Here is a 25055-nt window from a genome sequence, read left to right on the forward strand (position 1 = left end):
AGGCGGAATGCTCTCCAAAAGAGTGTTTGGGAGTACCAGTATGGAGGGAGAAAATATATCATTGTATTGCTGTTATTTTCTGTTTGCTGCTTTGGGGAGCAGTGTACCAAAGTGCAGAGGCTCCTCGTTTGTTAGGTTTGTGCACATTGTGTGTAGATATGTTCAGCCATGCATTACCTATGTGGATGCATTTATGTGTCTACATGCCAAATAGAGATGCAGATTAATTACATTAATTAAACTGAAATTTCCTCTCTGATGAATTGAACTGAAATTTCCCCAATGATGCCCCCTGTTTTCCAGCAGGTTGCTTGTACTCCATCCTCTCCCATCTCAGGAATGTGTGCCTGGAGAATGAGGAAGGAAAATCAAGGATGTTCCTAGAAGGAAGATGTCAATTTCTTTAACTGGAGAAAGCAGGCATTATTCAGACTGAATAATGCAGAACTGGATCGATTAAAGCAAAAAATGGTAGGGACATGTCTAGTCAGGAGTTAGATATAGTCAGTTAGATACGGTCAATGCTATTCTCCGTTTTTATGGCATGAACCAAGCAATTTGTCTTAAAACTGTCAAACTGATGAGCATGTAATTGTCACACTGTTGTCTCCATTCAGTTCTGGCTGCTTGCATCCATTTGCTTTTGTGAGCTTGTTAGTGCAGAGACCGGACTGCAAAGTGCCCACCAGGCTGCGAGCAGGCAGCGTTACTAACGAGAACTAGGTGGGATCTTTATGTGGCACAAAGCAATGCTTGGGGCGGTTCCTGCTTGCTATGGGGTAGGTGCTACATTTTTCTCTGAAGCAGGCCTGCAGGCAGATGGTCAGCAGGTATCTGGGCACACCGAATTGCTTGACTCTGAGGTGTCCTCTGCTCAGGGGGAACTGGGGTTTGAACCAGCATGCCATGTCTGAGCCTCTGTGGGACTGCCTTTTGGCATGGTTACTTATGAGTTATTTGGACTTGCACAATATCCTTTACTCCTCAAATCTTCTCATCCTTTTTTCCTTTCACTCAACCTCTGGCAGCCTCCATTTTTCTCTATCACAGAAAAATTTGTGCTTGAGTTGAATGGTGCCTGGTGGCCACAGTTTTGGCTTTGGGTTTTGACCTGTGGGTACAATTGAGGGGAGTTTGCAGGGTGCTGCGGCCATTGCTGGGGCTTTCCCAAGGCCACTGTTACTTTCCTGCTTGGTGTTACCCTGCCTGGGTTAGAAACTGAAGCAGAAGCAGGGGTCAGTCCTGCAGCCCCTGGATGCTGCACTGCACCCTCTTCCCTGGGGCTTTTGCACCTGAGGGGTTTATTTTCTTCCACCCCAGGTAATGCAGCATTTCACTGAACAAGAAGGGGTCTGGATTTGATCTGGGCTGCAGCTTGTCCTGTGGCAAGTCCTCTGGACCCATTTTAGAGGAAAGTTTAAGAGAAAATAGCTGGGTCAAGTAAAGGGGACCTGTGCAAAGGTGCTGCTGACCTGAGAGCATTGTGCAGCTCCCATCAGGAGTTGTGCAGGGGCTTTCCCCTGGCCCCCTGGCCTTCCTTTGGAGAAACTTTGTCATGGAGGCTGCAGAAGAGCACATTGCAGCAGTAACTGTTTCTCACCACTGTGCAATTGGACAGGTTTGCACATGCATAGGTGCCCTGCCCCAAAAATGCTCCTGGCAGCTCCCACGCGGGTGTGCTCCTCATTCCATGTGCAGCGCTGTCTCGTCCTTGGTGTGCAGATGCTGCTTTCGTCTACACCCCTTGCTGGGATGATGAGCATTGGTATAAACAGTACCATATCCAGAGCTGTCTCTCATGGTGTTACAAGCTCTACTGCTAAAGAGTAGCAGCTGGGGGAGGAAGCGGCCATCCTCCTCTCCCTGGGCTGCCCACCCCTCCTGGCTCTTGTTCTACTACCCCAGCCCCAGCCAGAAAATTAAGCCCTAATTCAAAGCCTTTTGAAGTTGAGTCTTTCCCATTCACATCAAGAGGCTTTGGAGCAGACCCCAGAGAGGATTGGAAATGCCTGATAAAGACTGCAGTTGCACGAGCAACCCTAAATATCATCCTATTTGGATACTTCACTCCAGTGTTAATTCCTAACTAAAGGTTCACGGCTGCAATTGTGGTGCTGTTTGTGTTGTTTGTTGCACACCAGAGTGTCCTTTCTAATAAGTGGCCGGCAGAAATGAGCTGGCAGAGGTGCTCACCTGGAGCTGTGGCCCAGACACTGAGACAGCAGGAGAGCATCTCCCCATGGGTGCCCTGCTGCTGGGCTGACCAGCCTGGGAGAGTACCTGTACCCCACCGGCCTTTCACTGACTTTAGGTCAAACCACATCCAAGATAAACTTTTCTCCAAGGCTGCCCTAAACGTGCTGCTCTGAAAGGCTGGGTGTTGTTTTCAGTTTTGTGAGGGATTCTGATTTTTATTTTGTCATGCTGGAGATGATTTAAATAGTCCCAGTCCTCCTTTCTAGAACTTCATCTGTTTACATAATGCGTTCCAAGAAATTTGTGTTCACATCTATCTGATGTGCCGTCTCCTTGGCTGGACCCTGCCGCTGGATGCTGGAATGCAAATCTCACATTTTTCAAATAACATTGGGACCTCATAGTGAGAAAATGCAGCAGAGAGCCTCTGTCTGTGTCCCCAAGCCCCACGGCCTCAGGGAACCCCTGGAGCACCCCACAGGGTGCAAAGGCGAGATCTGTCAGATGACCTCTTCCTCTCCTTGATGTCTCCCCACCCTCTGCCATGCTGGAGCATCAGCAAAAAATGGGGTTTGTTCAGCCTTGCTCCAGCTTTTGGCTGTGCAGCTGAAGGAGGGGCTGGTGTGGCTGTGAGCATCTTCTCTGCTTTATTTCATGTCATTATAGTCTATCAGTCCATCAGAAGGCTGTCTCATTGTTATAGTGCAGAAATAAGTAGGAATTGGCTGTTGAAAATTCAATATTTTGGGCATGCGACTCATTTGCTTTGGCCCATTTGGAAAAAAAATTTAAAAAAAGGCATTCTAACAAACGGGTTCTTTGCAAAAGGCTGCACTGTGTGGCCGGTTGTTCCTGAGCGCGGCCCCGCACAAGGCTGCATTGTGCACTACGCATGGGGCTTGCAACGAGGACTGGAGCTCTGGGGATGGGCGCTGGGAGACTCCCTGCCATGGCAGCCCGTTCTCAGGGGGTGAGTGGCTGCCTGTGCCTCACTGCCTCTGGCAGACATGGGCTGCCTTTTGGTCACCTCCCATGCAGGCTCTCCCACTTCCTTTATTCTGCAGCAAAGCTGCCCAGAACAGCCTGCCCACGTCAAGCCTCTCTGGCTGTGCTCTGCCTCAGCAACTGCTTGCTGTGGTCACTGTTTTTTTTCCATGTGATGGTGTCATGCCAACACCTGCAGTGCAGAGGTGTGAAGGAGGGGGGACACGCAGTGCTTGTGTGGGGACGTGCCAGGGGAAGAGGGCACAAGTCTCTGCAGCCACCCAGCCTCACTCTCCAGCTTCATGTCTTCATTTGGCTTTCTGGGTTGGTGGGTTTGTTCTGCTTCCTGCAGTGCCACCTCCTTGTCCTCTCTTCTTTCTTTTGCGAAGCTCCTTCAAGGTGATGCACGTGCAAAAAATAACAGCTTCTCACCTTTCCCCCTTGAAGAGATGGGAATTGGCTGTCCAGGCAGCAAACCAAACACTTTGTCTTACTTTCACAGGGGTGGGAGCAAGTGGTGCTGCTGCGGCTGGGATGAAAACCCAGGCTTAGCTTTCTGCTGCTGTGGTCTGTGAGCAAACTCAGTTTTCAAACCCTTGCAGGATTTCTTTTTTGGTAGATCCCTTTGGTAGGCTCAAGGCTCTGTGTGGGCCGCTTTTGAGTACAGCCACCACAAATGACACCAGCTTCTCCTTGTCATCTCCTGTTTGCTACAGATGTCAGCACATCAAAACAAAACTCCTGCTGTGGGATTGATGTCTCTCCCCCCCCTTCCCTTTTGTCTGTTCTTCAATCCCCAGGAGTTCAGCAGCACGAAGTCCATCACATCACGGTGTGACTTCCTGCAGAACCTGATTGCAAACGGTTGTGCTGGAGCCATCGAAAACCCCAGCAGCAGCATTAACGTGGTGAAGAATGTCCCTCTGAGCAGCAAGGGCTCTGGCCAGATGCACCTGGACGTCACGCAGATCATGCCTCAGAAAGTCGCTTTGAATCTTCGTCCTGGTGAGTCCCCAGTGGCTCTAAGCCATATGCTGGGATGTGCTGGTTGGGGGTGAGAAAGGGTGGCTGGGACATGCTGAGAGCATGTTATAGCCCGTGACCTTGTAGCCCACTAAAGAAGGTGGCTGCTGGCCCCTTCCAGAGCCCGTGAACTTTGGTGGTGCATCACAAACAGGTTTGGGACTGAGGTGTATGTCCTCCATGAGAGGACACTGCTGTTATGCAGGGTCAATCAAACCCCATCCAAAACTGTTGTCAGTACTAGTCTTAACCTTTGCATGTGTTTAAAAGGAACCTGCTCAACTTAAAAAAATGCAATCACTGGGTGGAAGGAGTTAAAATAACTTTGGATCCTCCACCATGCTGACAGTGCTTGACTCTAAACTGAGACAGCTCCTTGTATAAATTGGAAACAAAATCGCATATCTGTTTTCTGTCGGTATGCAAAGGAGACGTGGGATCAAGGCCCAAGATGGAGATTTGAACTTGTGACTCAGGCCTTGGACTGTGGCCAGATCCCTGTTTCATTCCCCTGAGCCATCACTTTTCTTCAATCTTTTCCTTTTAATTAAAAATTAGAAGGGAAGGGCTATGCTGAGCCATGCAAGTATGCTTGTTATCAAAAGTTTTTGCATGGTGGGGGGAGGGTTTAATGTGGGTTCAGAATTCTTGCAAAAATTTGGCAGCTAATATTTCTGAAGGGGGGGAAAAAAAGCTCTTTATTGCAAAGTTAAGAAGCAAATATAAAAGCTCGATTCATTGTGAGCAACTGGTGTGGGTTTCTAAGGCTTACAGTTTTGTGACAGCTCTTATGAGCATACAGAAAAATGAAATATGATGTTTTGTCCAAGAAATACAGGAGTTTGAGCTGGTGCTCCTACTACCAGTGCTCTCCCAGAGCAATCTACCAGTTGCTGCAAGATTTTTTGGTTTAATTCTATGGGTTGGATAGTCCTCATGTCTCTTTATTAACTTTTCCTAAGCGGTATGACTGCTGTTATCAGTCAGACCCGCAAAGGTAAAGAGATTTTGTTTCAAAGCCTTAAAAGCAGATACCTGAGGGTACTTGTCACTGGATGTGTGGCTAGATGCGTAGCTTCTGCAACTGAATGTTGCTGATGAAACAGGTTTGCTCCCATTAAAAAAAAAAGGGAGTTATTACTCCTGTTTCTTGAGGCAGTTCCTGGCAGAAAGGGCTTGCTCAGCTTCAACATCTCACCTCCCGCAGACCCTCCTTTACGCCCAGTGCCTGGTGCTCAGCAAGTTCCCCTTTCCCAATCCATGTTGGTTTTGCGCAGCCGGAGGCGCGGATGCCCACCGCTCTGGTCTGTGGCAGCGCATGGGGCTCCGTCTCCCCATGGCTGTCAGATGCTTTTGGGCCGGGGAGCTCCCCTCCCTGTGTGCCTGTTGCAGAGCATCGCAGTCATTGCAGGAGGAGGGACGTACCTAGATGTTTTTAACAGTACCTCCCTCTTCTACTCTCTTTTTGATGTTGGGCAGCACTCCATCTTACTCAGGGCTGATAACTTCCTACACCCTTGTATTTAAACTCCCCAGTTTAAATTATCCATTAATCCTTGATTTGAGAATGGGTCCTGAGGGTTTCACCCTGTGAACCCAAGACAAAAAGGAGACAATGTTGATTTAATTTCAGGCATGAAGAGCGTACTATTTCAAAGATGAATTCGCATGGTGGTCTGTGGTGATGGTGATCTTTTATTCTTAGACTGCTAAGTGGAAGCAGAAGGGAGCAAACTGTCAATTGTTCACTAATCCGAGCCAGGCAGTTTGATCTAAGCATCCCATGGCAGTAGTCACACCCCCAAATCTCCGTGCCCACAGCTAATTTCCAAAGGTCTCAAATTGATGTCCTTCACAAGGTAGCTTTCAGATTGTGCATTTAGTTTTTATAATATTGGTTTTTAATCTTGGGTCCAGCTATAAAGTTAGTGCGTCCTGGTTAGATGAAGAATATGAATAGTGTAAAAGGAATTAAAAGGAATGAATAGCTGCAAGTTGTGTTGCCCATCAAGCTGTAAGCCTCACCAAGCAGAAGGAAGAGCTTTTCATGGGTGACTGTTGAGTTTGTGTTCCTAAGTGGCCAAAAGCAGTTTTTCCAGTTTCTGCACTGCCTCTGTGTGACAGTATCCAAGAAACATTACTGAATTCAGTTTTGAATTAAAAACTTTTGAGTAAAAGCCCTAAGGAGAGGATGGTGGTGATGGTACGTGGGGAAGGAGGACACTGGATATCGTGCACAGAGAATAATGTATTCTTTTGCACTTACATACATTAGTGATATCTTCTCTGAGATAATTGATTTGTGCAGTTAGGAATGACAGAAGAACCAGGCCTAGGCTTCTGTTATTTTTGGTGTGTTTCAGGGACTAATAAATTCATAACTATTAAGAGAAGAAGGTTTCACCACAGCATCCCAAATACTCTTTCTGGCACAGGAATTCCCATCTTAGGACCTGCTTGGGAAGAAGAGAGTTTTGGAAATGGAAATGTTGGGAAATGCAGAAGGACACCTCCTCTTTTTCTGAAAGGGTTGGGTATTTCAGTGGGAAAAATATGTAGGAATGAAAAAAATAGGCATGGGAATGAGTTTTCCCAGAGTTAAACACATTCTTGCAGCACTGAATTAAAGTCAAGCTTGCAATCACTGTTTCTTACCCTGCAATAAGTGTTAACAGATATTGTGCTATATAAATGATGCACTTCTTTGTTCCCCCACAAAATGTGTGCCGGCTACACCGTCAGGCTCACCTGATTTGCTTGAGCTGCCTCAGTTGCTTTGCTTACTGTAGGCTCTGTGCTGAGTTGCATCCTGCTGCATACCACACCTCAGTGCTGTGCTGGGAAAGTCCTGCTCCTGCTGGAAAAGAAAGTTGGGGATAATAAGGTGCCATAATAAGCCATAAATAAGCCATAATAAGCCATAAATATTCTATGGCTTCCTACAGCTGATCCGGGCAATACATATGTGTGCATGTTTGCAGATGGTGCCTCTCGCAGCCCTGCCTTTGCCAGATGGGGTTGTAGCAGACTGCAGAGGGAAACAATTACCTGTAAGAAAGAAGCCCTGGGTTGGAAGCCACCCTTGATCTAAATGTGCAGGGAAATCATTAAATAGAGGGAAGGCGTTAGTTTAGTTGCTGTAGCTGGCTCTTTTGGTACCCCAGCACTGAGCTGGCTGAGATGCACAGGGAACTGGGGGAGCAAAGGGCGCAGACCCAGGTCTAAACCATTCTCAGCTTTATTTGCAAAAGAGGCTGGCTCTGACCTTTATGCATGTTCCCCTGGGTGCTGGGACCCTGGCTTCTTCGCCAAGGGGGTGGATGCTGCTGGGCCAAAGCAGCTGATGCAGAGGGCTGGGAGAGGCTGTCCACTTGCTCCCCTCACATGGGGATGGAGGCCGGAACCATGACAAAGCAGATCCTGGAGCCAGGGAGAGTGTTTGGCCCTGCGTGCAGCTTGGCACAGTGTGACCCCGGGTGCCACCTGGGGCTGCTGCCTGCCAGGCTGCAAAGCCCCTCGTGCCACGTCTTGCTAGCATGGCGGTTTTGAGATTATGATGCTGCTGCATGTTGTTGAGCTGGAAGTAAATGGGAGCAGCTGTGCTGCTCTGGACAATGAGAAGAACAACAAAACAGTTAGAGAGATATTTTCACAATACTAAAAAATGTGTGTTTCATTTCTGGGGAATAGGAGGGGAAGCCACAAGCATTTTGCAAAACGTGCTAGTGCTCAAAGTTCAACATCAGACATGAAGAACTGGGAGAGGTGGGCAGGAGGGGGAACTTGGTCTTGAGAGGATCCCAGTCCCTGGGTCTGACACCCCAGTGAGCTGGAAAAGGGGCCGAGGTTGCAGCTGGGGACATGGCATCTCCAAACCAGCCTGGGGTTTGAGGGTGCTAGAGTCTGGGGTTTCTATTTAGACCCCTCTCTCAGCAAAGCATAGGGCAAACATTTGCCGCCTCCTCTCTGGCTCCACCAAGGCCTGTCTGGTGTGAAGTTGAGTTTACTTTGAAGCCACTTCACCTTTTTCGAGGCATGGGCAGTGCCAGTGGTGGCAGCCCCTCCTGGGCACCCCTTCTGGAGGGCACATTGGTGAAAGCAGCTTGGCCAAGGGGAAGGCCAAGGGAAAGGCTTTCCTCTGCTCTTCAGATTTGCACAGCCTGTGACTCAGTCCTGTCAGGTCCTTCTCTTGTGTTCATCACTTCAGGAAGCTTAATCTCTGCCTTGGTACTTCCCCAGGTGACCCTAACAACCTTCTTTTTCCAGTTCACTTCCCTTTTGCCCTGTTTTCTCTAGAATTTTGGTGGCACAGCCCTTTTCTGGGGGAGAGGTCCTTTCCAAAGGTGTTTTTTCTGTCTGATTCAACTTGACTTCCCTGCACAGCTCAGAGGACATCTTGCATTCATTTCATACTGGCTGTTTTCTCCTGACCCTCTTCCTTCCCCTGCTCCACCTACTTCTCTCTTTTGTTCAGGACTTCTTGGACTGCTCCTGGTTTGCTTTGAGGATGTACCCAAGTAAGCGTGTGCAGGGTTCCTCTTTCAGTAGTCCATGAAACGTCCATTTGAGGTTCAGTCTCCTTGCTTTTGTTTCCAGTTTTTTAAGAAAATGCCCCTGGACTGTACATGGTCTGGGGCAGTAGCATTTTTCTTGTGTCCCCCTTTAGACATTCTCTCAGCTGAGATGGAAGGACCCTTTCCCATACCTCCAAAGTGAAATAGAGACATGCACTCTACAGATGTGTCTCTTTCTTGCCAGCCAGTACAATTCATAGCTTGAAAGGACCCAAAGTCATTACCTGCTTTCCTATCAGTCTTCTAAGGGATGAATTTGGAAAAGATTTTTCTCCTCACCCTCTTCTTTGAAAATTATCTGTCTGCTCTGCAGGGTAGGATCGAAAAAGCCTGTGGTCTGGATTTTATATGTGCTAGGAGTTTCCTTTTCACCCCTCTCAACTCTTGTGTGTGTGCAGGTGACCAGACCTCCTTCCGAGTTCAGGTTCGGCAAGTGGAGGACTATCCTGTGGACCTCTACTACCTGATGGATCTCTCCCTGTCCATGAACGACGACCTAGATAATATTCGCAGTCTGGGGACCAAGCTGGCTGAAGAGATGCGAAAGCTCACTAGCAATTTCCGGCTGGGGTTTGGATCTTTTGTGGACAAAAACATTTCTCCTTTCTCCTACACGGCACCAAGATACCAAAACAATCCCTGCATTGGGTAAGTGGTAGGCGTACCCCGAAGGGACAAGCCCTGTGTTTTCACAGAGCCTGGCTGCAGTCTTCTCTTTCCATTTTTGTTTTAAATACTGAACCACACTTAAGCTCTGGCTTTTGGGAAGGCTAATTAGCTGCGGCTGTTGCTGTGATACTTCAGAGTGATTCAAAATAGGACAACTTCCCATTTTGCAGTGGCTGCTGCAAGATCTCTGCATCTAGAGATGGACAACTGCTGTATCGGGAGCCTGAAGCTACTTCTAAGTACCTGAAGAGGATGCAGACATAGCAGGCTTTTTTATAGACTTCAAGAAAAAGAGGGAAGCACCAGAAATTCCTGATTTCTGGTCCTAGCCCTGAGTCAGAGTTTGGCCTTGAGTAGATCAGTTAAGCTCTTTGTCTCCATTTTACAGATAAGGAGACGGAGGCAATGTAAGACCTTCCCAACAGAAGTGTTTGGGGGAAGTGAGATTTGTGAGGGCCTGTAGGACTGATTAAATAGTTCTTGCAAAGTGTTTTGAAGATGTCAGGCCATTATTTTCATCTTTATTGCTGTGGAAGGAAGGCAAACTGACAGTTGCAAAAGACACAAATGATGTGGTTTGCTTTGTGGTGACATCAGAGGTTTTTGGGTGTTTGGCTTTTTTTTTCTTTTTTAATTTTTGCTAGAGTCTTTTTGTTTGCCCTTTAACCACTGGAGTTGAATGCTGTGGAGGGTGTCCAGGCTCACATGCATTTGGATGGTGGCACAAAAGGATGGATACAGCAGCAAGTGCCCTCCTAGGAGAATATCTCCATTGACACTTACCTTCATGATGCTGTCTTTACCTCATCCATACTTGGGGTTCTTCCTAGTGATGTAAGGGCAGTAAGGTTAGCACTTTTGTTTGATCCATTTGTGGACACTTACATTGTAAGATCACAGCACAGATGGATGCCAAGCTCTGCAAGTATGCATCCTTTAAGTTTTCCATATGGGAGGCAGATTAAAGAGAGCTTGCATCAGCTATGAGTTTCTAGGCCAACTTTTGGCATTGACTAAACATTTGGAATCTCATTGCTTGTTGCCCATTGACCAGAGAAAATTATCTGTACTCTCTTTTCACCAGTTCTGTCCGAAGAGGAAAGTCAAATATATTTTAACAATAAAACCTCATGGTTTGGCTGGGAAGCACAGCCAAAACTGACCACGCTGACTGAGCCACGGAGGTGGCTCTCTGCTGTCACAGCACCATACATCACGCTCTTCATAGCTCTTCCCCCTGAAAATTTGGCATGGCCTCTGACGGATGCATTTAGTCATCTCTGTCGTCCTCAGTCTCCATCACCTGCTCATTGTGCTCGGGGACTGTGGACAAGGTTTTGCTCCACCGGGGGAAAACTCAGAAACTTTGTTTGGCAGGTGTGTGATTTAATGGCTTTTGCTGAGTGAAATAGGGTGAAAGATGCAGGAGGGGGCGGGCAGGGATGGGAGAGGAGGAGAAGATGGAGCTGGACAACTCTGCAGTGAGGCATGCCTGAAACTGCTGATGCCCCTTTGTCAAGGGCATCCACAACTGTTGCCTCATCTTCTTCCACTGTGATCAAGCTTACCTGCATGTCCTTTTGGTTTTACCCAGGTTGCTTTTCTGTTTATGGGTTACATTAAGCCAGCCTGGTCTTGGGAAATCATTTAGGAAGGATTGCTCAAGGCAGCTTCTCTGTTGGGCACTCCTTTCCAGCTGCCACCTCTTTCCCCTTCATCCAAACCAGGAAAGCTGGCTCCTCACTGTTCTCCTGCAGTGTCGCCTTCTCCTGCCTGCTCTGCCAGCAGGCTGTCACTGCTGCCAGGTGGCTTGCTGATGTGGCAGTGAGGTGGGTTGTGAAGTGTGGTTTTGTTTGCAGCTATTTCTAGTGTCAAAGGAGACTTTCCCCAGTGACTTGCTCACATCTAAAGAAAGCTGCAAATAAACATGAGCTGCGGTGGGTGTTTTTTGCCCCCAGTCCAGGCTATCTCTTCCTCTTCCTCCTCATGGCAATGGCCATCTGGGTGGGGTGCAGCTGTGTTTTCATGTGGGGTCTGGCTGGGATCCCTCGTGCCTCATCCATCCCACCCCAGCTTGCTTCTCAGCCCTGCTCCTAGCTCAGCATCCCGGCTGGGGCCTCCTGGGGAGCCAGGGCGTGGCCTCTTGCAGCCACAGTGTCATTCGAGAGAGATAATACGAAGGAAACAAACACTAAATTAAAAAAGATAAGGAAGGCAGAGGGTTTGACTGAACACCCAATTGCCCCTCTATCTGTGATATGACCTGCGGAGGTTACAGCCTGAGATAACCCACCCGCACTGTTGTGTGCCCTTGCATAGCCACTCAGCTATCCATTGTGAGTCCTGCTGCCTGCAGCTTCTGCCAGCAAACCTGGAGTGTAAAACAAACAAAAAGGGATTAAATTGTACATCTTCATGGCATGTGGGACCCTATAGTGTGTCAGTGTTTTCTTCCTGGATGAGAGCTCTGGCAAGCCAAGCACCCAGATATGCCATATGAGTTAAGGGCTACTTGCTGAGACCCTGCAGTGCAGAGGTTTCAGACACCTCACGCTCCTTGTCTTGTCCCTGGGTACAAATGGGATGCAAATCTGAATGTGGGGCTGATCACAAGGGATAGCTTTAATGGCCAGGTGGGCCCAGGGCAATGGGACCTGCCCCATGTTTAGGTGTGTGCATGTCTGTGTGGGTGGAAACCCCTGCTCTGGGGTCCCTTGTGAGGGATTTGAGTTCTCAGCAGTGATAAATTTTAAATACTCCTTTGTGTAAAAAGCCTCTTACAGCTTACCCATAGTGGGTCATGTGTCAGCAGAGGCCTTTAATTGTTCTCTAGGTTTTATCTTTGAAGATAAGAGTGAATTAGTGCCAGCACAACTCCTTTTTAAACACATTTTCTTCTTAACCCTTCTCATCCCTCTCCCCTGCATGTACTCACTGATCTCCCACACTGCAGGAGCTGCTCTGCTGAGCTCTCCTGGCCACATGGTGAGCATCAAAGCTGCCTCCTGACTATTTTGTATGGAAGAAGAAGTTTTCCAGGTAGCCTGCTGAGGCATTTCTCTGCCTCAGGGTGCCACTCCTACCTTTCTGTTCCAGCGACGCTCTGGAAAGCGGAGATGATGTTTGCTCACCGGCTTGCAGAGAAAGTGGGAGGATGCATGAGTTGATGTTAGTTATTAATGCATCTTGTGTGCAATTGCCAGGTGCCCAGTGACATGCAGTGGGTGCAGGGTGGTGTGTATTGCCAGGAAAACTCGATGACAGAGTGAAAATGCATACTGAAAAATAGGGGGAAAGTAGCTGTCGGCATTGACGCTACTGCGTGGTGCCGTTTGACACCAAGCCGCCATCCTGGGCTGCTGGGGAGGGTGGCTCTGGCCCATCTGCTGAAATGTGTTTTCGGCATCACTGTGGGCCACATTCTGCACTGCAGGCTTCCAGTGTGAAAACCACTTTATGGGTGCTGAAACCGGGCCATGCAGCTCTGCAAATGTACTGTAGGGTTTTGTAGATAAAAAGCCAGAAATCAGTGTGTCCAAAACATGAAGCATTATGGAAGTATTTAATCCCTCTGAACAGAGGTTTGGAGACCAGCCTGGTAGAGCTGGGAGCTTCTGCAGCTCTTGGGTGCTGGTGGGGTTCCTGCTAGCTGAGCACTCCTCTGTTCCTCCTGCAGTTACAAGCTGTTCCCCAGCTGCGTCCCATCCTTTGGCTTCCGCCACCTCTTGTCCCTAACGGATAAAGTCGACCGTTTCAATGAAGAAGTTCGGAAACAGAAGGTTTCCCGCAACCGAGATGCTCCGGAGGGCGGTTTTGATGCGATTTTGCAGGCTGCTGTGTGCAAGGTGAGTCACTCTGATTTCTGGAGCTTAAAGGCAAAGCAAAAGAGGAGGAAGTTTCTTCTGCTCTGTTCTTGGACCAGGGTAAGGCTTCAATATGCCATTTCTCAGAAGTAACTACTAAATTTTTTTTTCAGAAACCATGAAAGATGCCTTGAAAAGTAGAGGCTGTTGTTTTCACGTGCTTTTGTACCTGAACAGGCAAAATAAAAAAGGTTAATATCTTTTCTAGTTTAAAGGGGTAAAAATGGAGCTTCTGCAAATGTGAATTTAGGGCTGAGATTTCATTGCATGATTAGACTTGTAGGTGCTGATCCCCAAGCACCGGGGATGAAATCCTTTAAGATTCATGTACACTGGTGTGCAACAGCACTGTGCATTGGTTAATGTGTTTCTTAAGTGTGTGTCAAACACATTTTGCAGCAGTTGACCGGTGTTGAGGGTTGGAGCTGGTTCCTACTGGTTGCACCTGCCCCCTTTGGCGTGTAAGGCTGGATGATCCTGCCTCCAGGCGCTGATAGCATGCTCTCTCTCTTTGTCAGCAAAGCCAGAGCTATAAGCAGTAATTAAAGACAGAGTTCATTAGCTTGGTGCCGTATTAGCTACATCCATAGGGTTTCTGGAGATGTTTGCTTGAAGAACTTTCTGGAAAAAGTGAGTGGGTTGCTCTATATCCCTTTGTGTGTCAGCAATGGAAGTGTTTGCTCCCCTCTGCCATGTGGCTGAGCTGCCTGGCTCACCAGGGATGGCTCCGGTTGCTTCTTCCCCTCTTAACATACAGTTGGGTTTTTGTTTGCTCCAGCCTGGCATAGTCCTTTTGGGTGTGTTTTCTTTTGAGTCTGGATTTTGGGAGCTGGAAGATAGGCATCGTCTGCAACTATGATGGGACGTAGGCTTGTGGGAAACCACACCTTCCCTTGCCTGGGTTGGCTTCATTTACGCTTCATGCTTGTGACAGGACTGAACCTGCCCTGGTGGATCTGATGCCACCCAACAGTCACCTTCCTTCTCCCTGCCTGGCACAGATGTTGGCACAACTACAATGCTGCTCCCAATACTCATCATCTCAGTTTTGGAGAGGTGGCACTCATGGTTAGAGCAGAGACATTTCAGGACTGTGACTCAGTTGTGCCACCCACTGTGGGTTTTTTTGCAGTCCCTTTTACCACATTATTGCAAAAAATGGGACAACGTTTCCCTATGGTGCAGAAATACTGCACTGTGTATCACAAGGGCTCATTCTGGAGGTATTGCTGGAAGGCAGGAGACATGCAAGATATTTCCTGCACGTTTGTGCTACTCTCAAATTGTTAGTAAGGACCAAAACCTTTGGCTGTCATTCCTGAGTGCAAAGTCTGGTCCCTTCTAAATACAGAAGCTGAATTTAGATGCTGGTGTCATCTAAATTCAGGACTGAGCATCCTCTAAGAAGGGTGGGCAGAGATGAGCGTGTGTGCTTGCGTGGCTCTTGGCGTGATGTGGCAGGTCATGAACAGGAATTTCTGTAGACACAGTGGTTAATTAATTACCAGAGCTCAGGGGTGGGAAAGAAAGTCCATGGGACCGGTGTGTGAGGCAGAAGGACTGGCTGCACCACAACTTGCACTGCCTTGGCAGCCCCTTGCTGTGGGTGGAACAGCTGCCTGCTGATTGCAGGCTTGAGCAGCAAAGGCTGCATCCATCCAGAGTTAGAATAGCCAAAATTTCAGGCCAGCTGATTGACTTCCTGACTCCTGTAGCCAAAATAGGAGCTTAGTGATTAGTTTCCCTTGTGGTGGCTGAGTGATGGCCCTGACTGGTCAGCAGCCACAGGTTGTGGTGGTGCTCAGCACCATTAAGGCAGGTGAAGGTGGCAGACATCTGGGGTGGCAGTGAAATGCCACTTCCTGGTGAGGATGCTCTTTGCTGCAACGAATGGTGCTTTGCATTCACTGGTGATTAATGAAGTATCGTGGCGACTAAACCCTGACCATACAGTACTTTCTGGTAACTCAGGAGCTGTTTTCCCCGGTGCAGGGCAAGCAGCATACAGACACCTTGGTGCTGTCTGGAGTGGGTTTCCTCATCACTACTGTGGCACACCAATGCATTTCTCCAGCATGCTTCAGCTTTTTTGAGCTTTCACCCTCTCTACCATATTCAAAACCCAATATTTAAGGCAGTTATGACCTGTGAAAGTCCCCTGCCTTCAGGGCAATACAGCATGTTGACCGTGAAGTACTTTGTGCTCAGGAGCAGGGTTTGTGGTATCAGTGGGGGCATACCAGGGAGAGCTGGTGGTGGTATGACAGAGCCCAGCTGTTTCCAACCCATGATTCCCATTGTGGTCTTCTCCCCTTCAAGTGCTGAGCTGTCAGAAACAATACCTACTTGACTAGGTATTTTTATACTCTAATTCATATTAAGCATTTCTTTTGCATGTGCTGTCTAAGAGCTCTGTAACACTCAAGTCATTTTTTGGCCTGGTTTTCAACCCAAGGAGTTGTACAGCTAATATAGTCTAACAAGCAGGCCCAGGTTTGGCTCCTTTCTGAAAGATGAAGATAGGGTAAATGTTATTCTGGAGGCAACGAAAGAGCCAGAGACAATAAGCCTTTATCCTGATGCTAAAATAGTTAGCCAGGATTATTAATCAACCTTCTGTAATTACATTTTCCATTTGCAGTATTTTGGTTTTCTGCCATTCTTTAAGTGCAAGCATCATATGCCTTGGCGGTGTGTGGAAGTTTCAGATCTCATGTACTAAGATGCAGCGAGGACATAATGCTGGATTAGAAAATAACGTGTCTTTAGAAATAGTTTCGATTGGTGTGTGCTAGACACTAGTATATGAGGATGGCCAAGACATCTAGGAGACACTAAGGTGCCTTTCAGAGCTACGTAAAATGAAGGAGGTTTTGGCTTTTAATCTCTAAGGCATACTGTCTTGCACCTGTATCTGTTTCTTGCTTCCAAAAAGGCCTGCACCTCAGAAACTGGTGGGGTTTTAGACATATTGATGAATCCAGAGGGGTCTCCTGGCAGTTGGTGTCTTTGCAATTGAACTCTTTTTATTCAGCACCCAAATTTAGATATTTATTTCAGGGTTGGAAATACTGATGCAGGGTTTTGCAGCCTTTCCATTAGGATGTGGAGGGCTGGGCTGTGCTGAGACAGCTGTGGCAGTTTTGTCCGTTGCTGTTGGCTGTAAGGGGTGAGAAGCTGGCTCTTCAGGGTATGAGAGGCAACTGCAGCTGGTTGTAGGAGTAGGGGCAGGATCCACAACATGCCCAGCCCTGCATCTTCCCACTTTACTTTTCACTTTGGGTCAGGTCCCACTCCTGCTTTCAAAATCCTTTATATCTTATGAGGATCAAAAAACAGATGAAGGGGCAGACGTCAGTGCAGGATTTTTTGTTCAACAATCCCAGTCCAGTAAAAATAAATGAAAGTCCCTTTGGTTATTTGTTTTAAATAGAGCAGAGTGCTGGTCTGGGTTTTGCAGTGGAAACTGCATGCTGGAGAGTTGAACTTTCCAGCGCCTGCAAGCTGCTGGCGGAGGCAGCATGAGATGTGGCAGCTCCCTGGTGTGCCGGACTCTCCGGGTGCTTTTTCCATAGTCTCCAGCTCTTTCGATGTGGCATCAGCACTGGCTCAGCCACCCTGTCTGAGACACCCTGGTCCAATGCTCCAAGTCATCGAATGCCCTCGGTGCCCAGATATTGGCACTGACACTAGCTGCTTGTTGCTTTTTGGAAGTGAGTTCCTGAACTGAGCAACCAAAGCATTTCTGATGTTGTTCATGTGGGAAAGTATGTGTCAGATGCGGAGAGTTTGTCTGTAAAGGCATGCTTAGCCCATGATTTAAAGGTGGGTTTAGCAGGCAGGTTAACAAAAGCATCATTCCTGAAGTGGCTTCATAACTGCTGCCTGGATAAAGCTCGTTTTCTTTGTGTGTACCATATTCCTAAGGAAATGAAACTCAAATTAATCTTTTAATCTCTTTGGGAGTTTCTTGGCCTCAATTTTGAAAAAAAAAAAAAAAAGGAAATTAGCTTTGGATATGCAAAGGAAAATGAAGTGGATGGACTTCGGTCTGGTGGCTGAGTAGGCCAACAACTTCTTCTTGCATTGTTAGAGCCATAATCACTTTCAGGTTCAGTTCTTAAGAAATTACATTTGGCATGAAGATTTTGCCTGTTGTCCAGTGGGGTCACTTCAGTGGAATGACTCCTGCTTCCCAGAGCAAAAAAGTCCTCACTGCATGCTGAGCTGGACTGTGATGTGCTGGTACGCGACAAAGGATGTGTGTTGCCAAAGATTTCTTCCTATGGCCTTCCTTGCGTTGCATGGATCTTTAAAATACTGTTAAAGAAATACCTTCAGCAATAGGGAGGAAAACCGAATCTGCTCTGGAATAGTGTCCCTGAAGCAAGAGTTATATTTATTGAAAAAATCAGCAGGATTTGGGCTATGACTCACATTTGCAGGTGAAAATTGCACTGGCAGACGTGATTCCACATCCTTCTGCCTGCTCTGCCCTCTTGCCCAGCGCTTTCCATAGGAAGTGTCTTTGCAGCTGGGCTGCAGCAGCTTGCAGCCTAGCATCATACTGTAAAACAGTATTGTTTGACAGGGAGATGTCAGATGTTGCTAAATAAGATGGCCAGTAAGCTCTGGAGGAATTGAGTATATTCATCTGCACTGCGTTCCCATCAGTAAGCATTTACCAGCTTTTCCCTCATCCCTTTCCAAGGGTTTTGTGCTGTTCTCTGAACCAGGGCCTGCAGGGAGGGGGATGCTGGATGAGTGTGGGGAGGGAAGATGTGGGGCTGCAACTCTGCCAGAAGACAGGCAGGGTGGCCAGCCCAAGGGGAAGCTCTGGGAGATGGGGCTTTCTGGCTGTGGTCTCTGCCATGTCAGGATCTCCCTGCCATGGTTGGCAGCAAGGACTTCAGCCCGCCTGGCTTGGCATGAGCTGGCAGTGGGAGCAGCCAGCGAGCGCAGGGGCGTGTGCTGCTGCGCTATGGTTTCTCTGTTTCCTTCCACTTCCGTTGAAACAAACTCCTTTAGTGTGCTGTTGTAGGCACAGATCTGCTGTTAGGGCTGATGCAAAACCAGAAACCCAGGGAAGCTCCATGATGGGAGGGTAACGTCCATCATATAAATCTTATCCCTTTACTTGAAAAAAATCTGTCCCTGCATCTCTCTCCATTCAAAGACAGTGATAATGTCTGGTCCTTGCACAGAGGGACCAAGGATTGTTCAGAGGACACTTCTCGTGCTGTGCTTGACATCTCAGTGCTTTCATAGGGACCACTAGAGCGTGGCTTGGAATTAGCATGTTTTTAAATACACAGAAGTTGCTCACAGCAGCACTCTGCAGGGCAGTTATGTGTGGATTAGTGCAGGAAACCACTGCCAAAGCTCCCACTGTCGCACTCTGCTCCAGCTGTGTCCACCCCTGCTCTTCTGGGCTGTGGTGCAGGGGGATTGAGCTGTGCAGGGCACATGTAGTGGTGCACAACGAAATGGCAGGAGTCTTGGAGGCACCATCACTTCCAGAAGATGTGTGCAAAAGGGGACCAGGACAGAGTCCCTGTGCATGCATGTGGGTGCACCAAAGCCAGCCCTCTTGGGCAGGGACCTCCCTTCGTACACCACAGCTCAGAAACAGCCTTTATGAGCAAGTGTTAATGAAAATGCTGGTCAGGGATATTGTGGCTGTTGCTGTTGCCTTGGCCACTCTGCAGAGTTGAGGAAACAAGGTCAGATTAAATGTGTGTGGAGGAATTTGGCAGGTCTCCTTTGCCTATAAAAGCAGCTGAAATTCTTATTCTTGGATCTGGGTAGAGAAGGTCTGGTGGATAGTCGGCATACCTCCTCATGCCATTTTAAGCAAGTCTGTTGGAAGGAGATGTTGGGAAACGCTAGTGGGCCCCTGACATCTTGTTTCCTTGCCAGGAATGGGTGGACAAGAGCATGGTACTCTTCTAATTAGTGCTAACGGGTTTGATGCTGGATGAGCGCATGGCTGGGACCATATGCAGAGTGAGGGGTGAAGCGTGGGCTTGGCAGGGGCAGACCGGCTGTCTCACAGGGTTTGTTTTCCCCCAGGAGAAGATTGGCTGGCGTAAGGAGGCATCTCACCTGCTGGTCTTCACGACAGATGATGTGCCCCACATAGCCCTGGACGGGAAGCTGGGGGGGCTGGTGCAGCCCCACGATGGCCAGTGCCACCTGAACGAAGCCAACGAGTACAGTGCATCCAGCCAGCTGGTGAGGGGAAACATGGGGGCCAGCCCTTGGAGACTCTGGGGTTTTGGTGGGCCTCTCTGGAGACCAGCAACCCCCGCTCCAGCAGCTTTTGGCAAATGCAGCCCCTGAACAGAATGGTTTTACCTGGTCCTGCAGTTTGCAAATAAAATTTGCTGTTCCCCTGGGGCATCCCCCTGCAGTGAATGCTTCTATGATGCTCAAAAATAGATTAGGAGCTGAGCACGTTTCTTCAGGGCTCACTGCAAGGGAGGGAAAAGTAACTTGGTGTTCCGAAAAGCATCAGATTTGCTGCAAAGTGTAGAGGAAACATTAAATGTGTCATCCCTTTTCTAAAACGTCCAGTGGATTGTCAGCTTCTCCCTAGGGAGGCTGAGCCTACTTTGATGTGGCTACAGGAGCAAGCACAACAGGACACTCCTCTTATTTACAGCCTTTGAGCTCAACACCAACATAGATCTTAAGAATAAATAGGCAAACCGGCCCTTTTAATTAAAACTCAGTGGACGGAAATTCTGGGGTGAATGAGCACTTGCCTGCCACCTAATGATCACATTAGTGCTCTATCCAGCAGATCACAAGCAGTATTTATCATTTTTATTCCTGCACGGATATCACCCCATAAGAAGAGGTGTTTCTGGATGGCTGCACTATGGCCAGAGGCTAGGATCCTCGGATAAACCCTATTTCCACCACCCTGTGCAATCCTAGCAAGTGTATACATAAGGGAGCACAGCCCTTGTACTGACATGGCATTACACTGGGTAGCTGGTGTGGGCATGCTGCCTTGGTGTTTCCGTGTGTGAGCCTTGGAGGCTCAATCAGCCCTCCAGTCTGCAAGTAAATGAGGTGTTTTTAAATGAGGACAGCACTTCAGAAGCAGCCTGGGGTTTTAAACTCAAGCTGGTCTCTTGAAAGTGAGCCCTGGTTCCTTATTTTGTTGCTTATGGGTAGCTAGAGCAGTATCTTCCTGCCATCTTCTCTCTGGGAAATCTGCAGAATTAAAGAGCTTATTGTAATCGCTTTATGGTTCCAGTATGCAGAAAGAGCAGGCAATGGGTATTTCTGCATTGGGAGAAGAAAAAATAATACATTTCCACTTACTGGAACAGTGGTGTTCTAAAACACAGTTTTCAAACTCCCTGCCTTGCATCTCTGGAGATAACAGCCAGCTTATTACACACATCTGTCTGCTGATGCCAAAGCAGAAAGAGGAAAGAAAGAAATTCAGTGTTTCAGGTGTTGCTGCAGCTAATGGTGTTGTCAGTCATATATTCTAGTGAAAAGTGCAGCAGAAATATTTAAGGGATGACAGAATTTCTACTATTTCAGTTGGGATTGTGCTGATACAGCAGAGACTTCATCCTGCAGCACAAGGATGCCATGTGTCTGGAACAGATTTTGCTGTTGGGAGGACAAGAGCAATGAAATTAGTTTTTGTTTCTGTGTTACCCATCAGTCTTTCTGCCCTTTTTGTGCCTCTAGGATTATCCTTCCCTGGCACTTCTTGGGGAGAAACTCGCTGAAAACAACATCCACTTGATTTTTGCTGTTACAAAAAGTCATTATGTCCTGTACAAGGTAAGTGCCGCTGAGCTGGGGGAAAATTTAAATGCCTTGTGAAAGCATCTTCCTGCTGGCACCATGGAGCAGAGGCAGCCACAAGCGCGCCTGCCCTGCCCGCGGGGGTGGCAGGGGCAGGCAGATGCACGCAGGAGAGGCTCAGCCCACCGTCCCTCCCCACTAGCCCTCCCAGTGAAAAGCACTAAAGCTTCTTAGAGCAAACATATATATATGTTAGTAAGCATATGAACCTAAAATAGACTCCAGCTTAATCTTGGTCTTCGGATGGCTGCCAGCCATGCAGCAAACAAGAGAGCAGAAACCTGTTCAACCCATTCTGCAGTGACTTAATCCCATTACCTAATCGCACGCAGTGTTTCTGCCCAGCTGTGTTTTTCCATAATGGAGTCTAGGGCCCCGACATGCCACATACAATTTGAACTTCCTCGAAAGGAAAAGGCGACCCGAGGCACAAGGGCCAGCCAGTGTCTGGAGCTGCCCTGTAGGGCTTTGTTTCTCTGCAGATGTGGGGAGGTGTTTCAGGAGACGTTGCTTTCGGAAACCTCTGCTCTGGCTCTCGAGGCTTGAACGAAAACAAGCAGCTGCGTTGCTACGGTCGAGATGATGCTGCTCTGCCGCGGACAGCAGGAGGGCTGAGCTCATTCTCCACCCCCTCTCCAGGGATGCTCTGGGTCGTGAGGCGAGACGGGGCAGCCGCACCTCCCTCCCCATGGTGCCAGCTCTCCCAAGTGCACAGCGGCTGGATCTTGCCCACTCTGGCAGCAGACCCGGGTCTGTTAGTCCCTGTCCCGTGGCCATGAGCTTTGTTTAGCTTTTGACGTGCCACATTAGCAATGCTTTGTTTTCAAAAGCTCCATGTTAATGGGAGCCAAGCCGTACCATGTATACCGCCAGATGTTGGGGCAGGGTGTGTAGCCAGTGTCCTTGGCATGGGGTTGGTCCTTCCTTGTCCTCTGCTTTCCTCTCTGCATCTCAGCATTTTCTTTAATTTTCTTTTCTTCCAAGAACTTCACCGCCTTGATTCCTGGGACAACAGTGGAGATTTTGCACAAAGACTCCAAGAATATCATCGAGCTGATCGTCAAAGCCTACAATGTAAGTGCATTTTAATACTGCAGCTGCTGTCATGCAAAACGCCAAGAGCCTGGCCAGCTTGCCTCTCCCTGGCGTGCTCCACCCACCTTGGCCACCTCCCCCCCCCCCGATGTTCTGCAAGCTGCTGGAGCTGAGGCATCCACCCTGGGGAGGGAAATGAGAGGCGTGAGGTGGATAAGGAGCACAGGGATGCCCAAGGGAGCCTAAGGCACAGCATAGTTCTCTCGGAGCACCCTACCACTAGGTAAAATAGATTATTTCTTTCCTATCTGATGTTCAAACGCCTCCCAAGGATGTGACTGGGCTCTGGATAATGTCACATCCTTGCATTGGTCTTCAGCACATGTTGGTCCTCAGCAACCTGTGAGCATCACCGTGTCTCTTGGGTCCCAAAGGAACCCTGCCTATGTGGCGTTGCCAGTGCAGCCTGCCCTGATGCAATGGGGCCCATGAGTGACAGCAAAGGACCTGCAGTTGCACTGCTGACCTGATGCTGTCCATCTCCGTGGAAGTCGGGAGCAAATCAATTAGAAGCAGCTAAATCACACATTTATTGGATAGTTAGTTGGCAGCATTTCTGTTGACCTTGCCCTGAATTCTTGTGGGCTGGCTCTTTGTGCTCCTGGAATGACATTGCTGTTTAGGTGCTGGGCATGGAGATCTGATCTGATCTGAGCCCTCAGGTAGGGTTCGTCATGCATGGGACTTGTGAACACAGCTTTCAATGGCTGCAAGCCCTTCTTCTTGGTACTATGCTCATTAGGGCAAGGGAGTGAGGAAGGACTTTTTTGGAGGAGTTTACATATCCAGAGGTCATGTAGGATTGTGTTGTGCTTTGCATGACCTGCAATGTTCATCTTTCCTTCCCCCACAGCACCCTGCAGTTAAAGCAGCATTTGGTTATGCTCTTGGGAAGAGTTCTTCCCAAAACTTCACCGTCTGAGGAAAGGCAATGAGCAGCTAATGCTACTAATGAGGCCCTGGAGATATTGCAAAACAAAAGCCCAGTTGTCCTAGTTTGTCCCCTTGAGGAAGGAAGGTCCTGCATATAAGGTGTGTGGCTGTGGAGAAAGAAATGAACATTCATTCCGTGTTGACTTTGCATGTAGTCTCAGCACCATCACATGAAAACATCCCTTTGTCTCAGTTTCCCAGCTATAACATGCATCCGTGTCTCCATTTCACCACCCCTCAAGCCTTTGCTAATGTATATAAGCTGATGAAAGCTGTCAGGGATCTGACGCCTCCATCCCTGCTCCCTCCCTCTCTTTGCTTTCCAGTGCACCTGGCTGGAAACTACCAGGATGCTGAGACTAAGGTGTGCCACAGAAGCAGTGCAGAATGAGCTGTTACTGAGACTAGGGCTGGTTTCTTGCCTGTTCAGCTGGGTGGTGGGTGTGGGCTGGGACCCCAGGCGTGCTGCTGGGATCTGGCAGCTCCTGCCTGTGCTGCAGGCAGCTTGGGGCCGTGGGAAACCTGGCGCCCACCCAGCCCATCTCCTCTCTAGCTTTGTTTTTTCCTGAAATGAAAGCACTGAGGGAGAAGGCTAAAAATTCTGTTTCCCAAGTGGGAGTGAACCTTTTTTTATTCCTCACGGGAAGGAAACTCTGACCCTGGAGAAACCCTTCATCTGCAACAGGGACTGTCTTCTCCTGCAGGGTGGCAGTGGCTGGTGCTCTGGGCCTGGGCTCAGCCTCTCCGCTTCTATCTTTGGCCATCTCCGGTCCTTTCTTGTCTGCTTCCCGCCTCTGATGTGTATATCAGGTTTGCTCAGGGCTTACACTACCCCCAGGATTGCTTCCCCTCAGCTCTTCATCTTCTGTCTCTCTTTTTCTTCTGCATGGTGTGCATCACCCCTTCCTCATCCAGAGGGGTGTGAGACAAAAGAGAATAGGAACAGATTTTTTTTTTTCTCAGTCCTCATTAAGAGAAAAACATTTTCCTCCAGATCTCAACATGCCTGGGAGACGGAAAGGCTTCTGTGAGGCTGTGCTGGGGTGGTGCCAGGAGGGGTCTCTGCCTGGGTACACAGGCTGGGTTTGGACTGAAGGGAGCAAACAGGGTACTGGTTTAAAAACTGCTTTATAAACCCAATCCAGGCAGGTCTCAGATGTGTTTCTCATTACACCACTGATGGGTTTCCCATGGCAGGTGGCCACATCAGCCATCCCTGGAGCCACTGCCAGTTTGGGATTTCCTTGTTTTTACAGTGAAATGATTCATCTTTTGAATTTTCCCCAGGCTATAGCAGACAGCTTTATTTCAGGCAGAGACATTGCTCTGCCTCAGGACCAGGTCCTTCCTCTAGGTCTCTCCAGCATCCTCTGCTCACCCCTGAAGGTGCAGCGGGCTTGGGGGCCACCAAAGAACACAGCAGTGAAATCCTGCAGTTGCCATTAGTGGTGGCTGTGGTGCTGTGAGAAGGTATTGCTGTGTAGTGGTGCAAAGTGGCTAATAATAATAGCATTACAATTAAGCTAATAGCATTACTTTATAGGGCTAACAGGAAGTCTTGGCATCTGTATAAGAATATAGGAAGAGCCCACGCAAGGTCAGAGTGAGGTCTGGCCTGGTGTCCTGTTCTCCACTGTGCCCCACGTATGATGTTCTGGGCAGGAAAACAGGAGAGCATATCAGTGTGGTAGCTAATTTCTGTGGGACAATTTTGGGCAGAGCAGCATGTTCCGCTTTACCAGCATGCGTGTTCATCCCACAGGCAATGGCTGCTCCATATGGTCCAAATTGCCACCCCATGAATGGCTCCTCCATTACAGCAGAGAGATGGGAAACTATTCCTTTTTTTTTCCTCAAGGGCTGTTTAGATTTGCCTGGCCAA

General features: G+C 48.4%; 1 protein-coding gene across 1 annotated transcript in view; it reads left to right on the forward strand.

The window, feature by feature from the left end:
• Positions 1–25055, forward strand: part of ITGB5 (integrin subunit beta 5) — a 63987-nt gene that overhangs the window by 8843 nt on the left and 30089 nt on the right. Inside the window, exons 3-8 of the mRNA XM_064451188.1 lie at positions 3981–4185; positions 9176–9425; positions 13123–13291; positions 19382–19543; positions 21026–21121; positions 22130–22219. Of these exons, the coding sequence (XP_064307258.1) occupies positions 3981–4185; positions 9176–9425; positions 13123–13291; positions 19382–19543; positions 21026–21121; positions 22130–22219 (972 nt within the window). The remainder of the gene's footprint in view (positions 1–3980; positions 4186–9175; positions 9426–13122; positions 13292–19381; positions 19544–21025; positions 21122–22129; positions 22220–25055) is intronic.

Source organism: Phalacrocorax carbo, chromosome 5 (genome assembly GCF_963921805.1).
Source record: "Phalacrocorax carbo chromosome 5, bPhaCar2.1, whole genome shotgun sequence".
NCBI classification, from domain to species: Eukaryota; Metazoa; Chordata; class Aves; order Suliformes; family Phalacrocoracidae; genus Phalacrocorax; species Phalacrocorax carbo.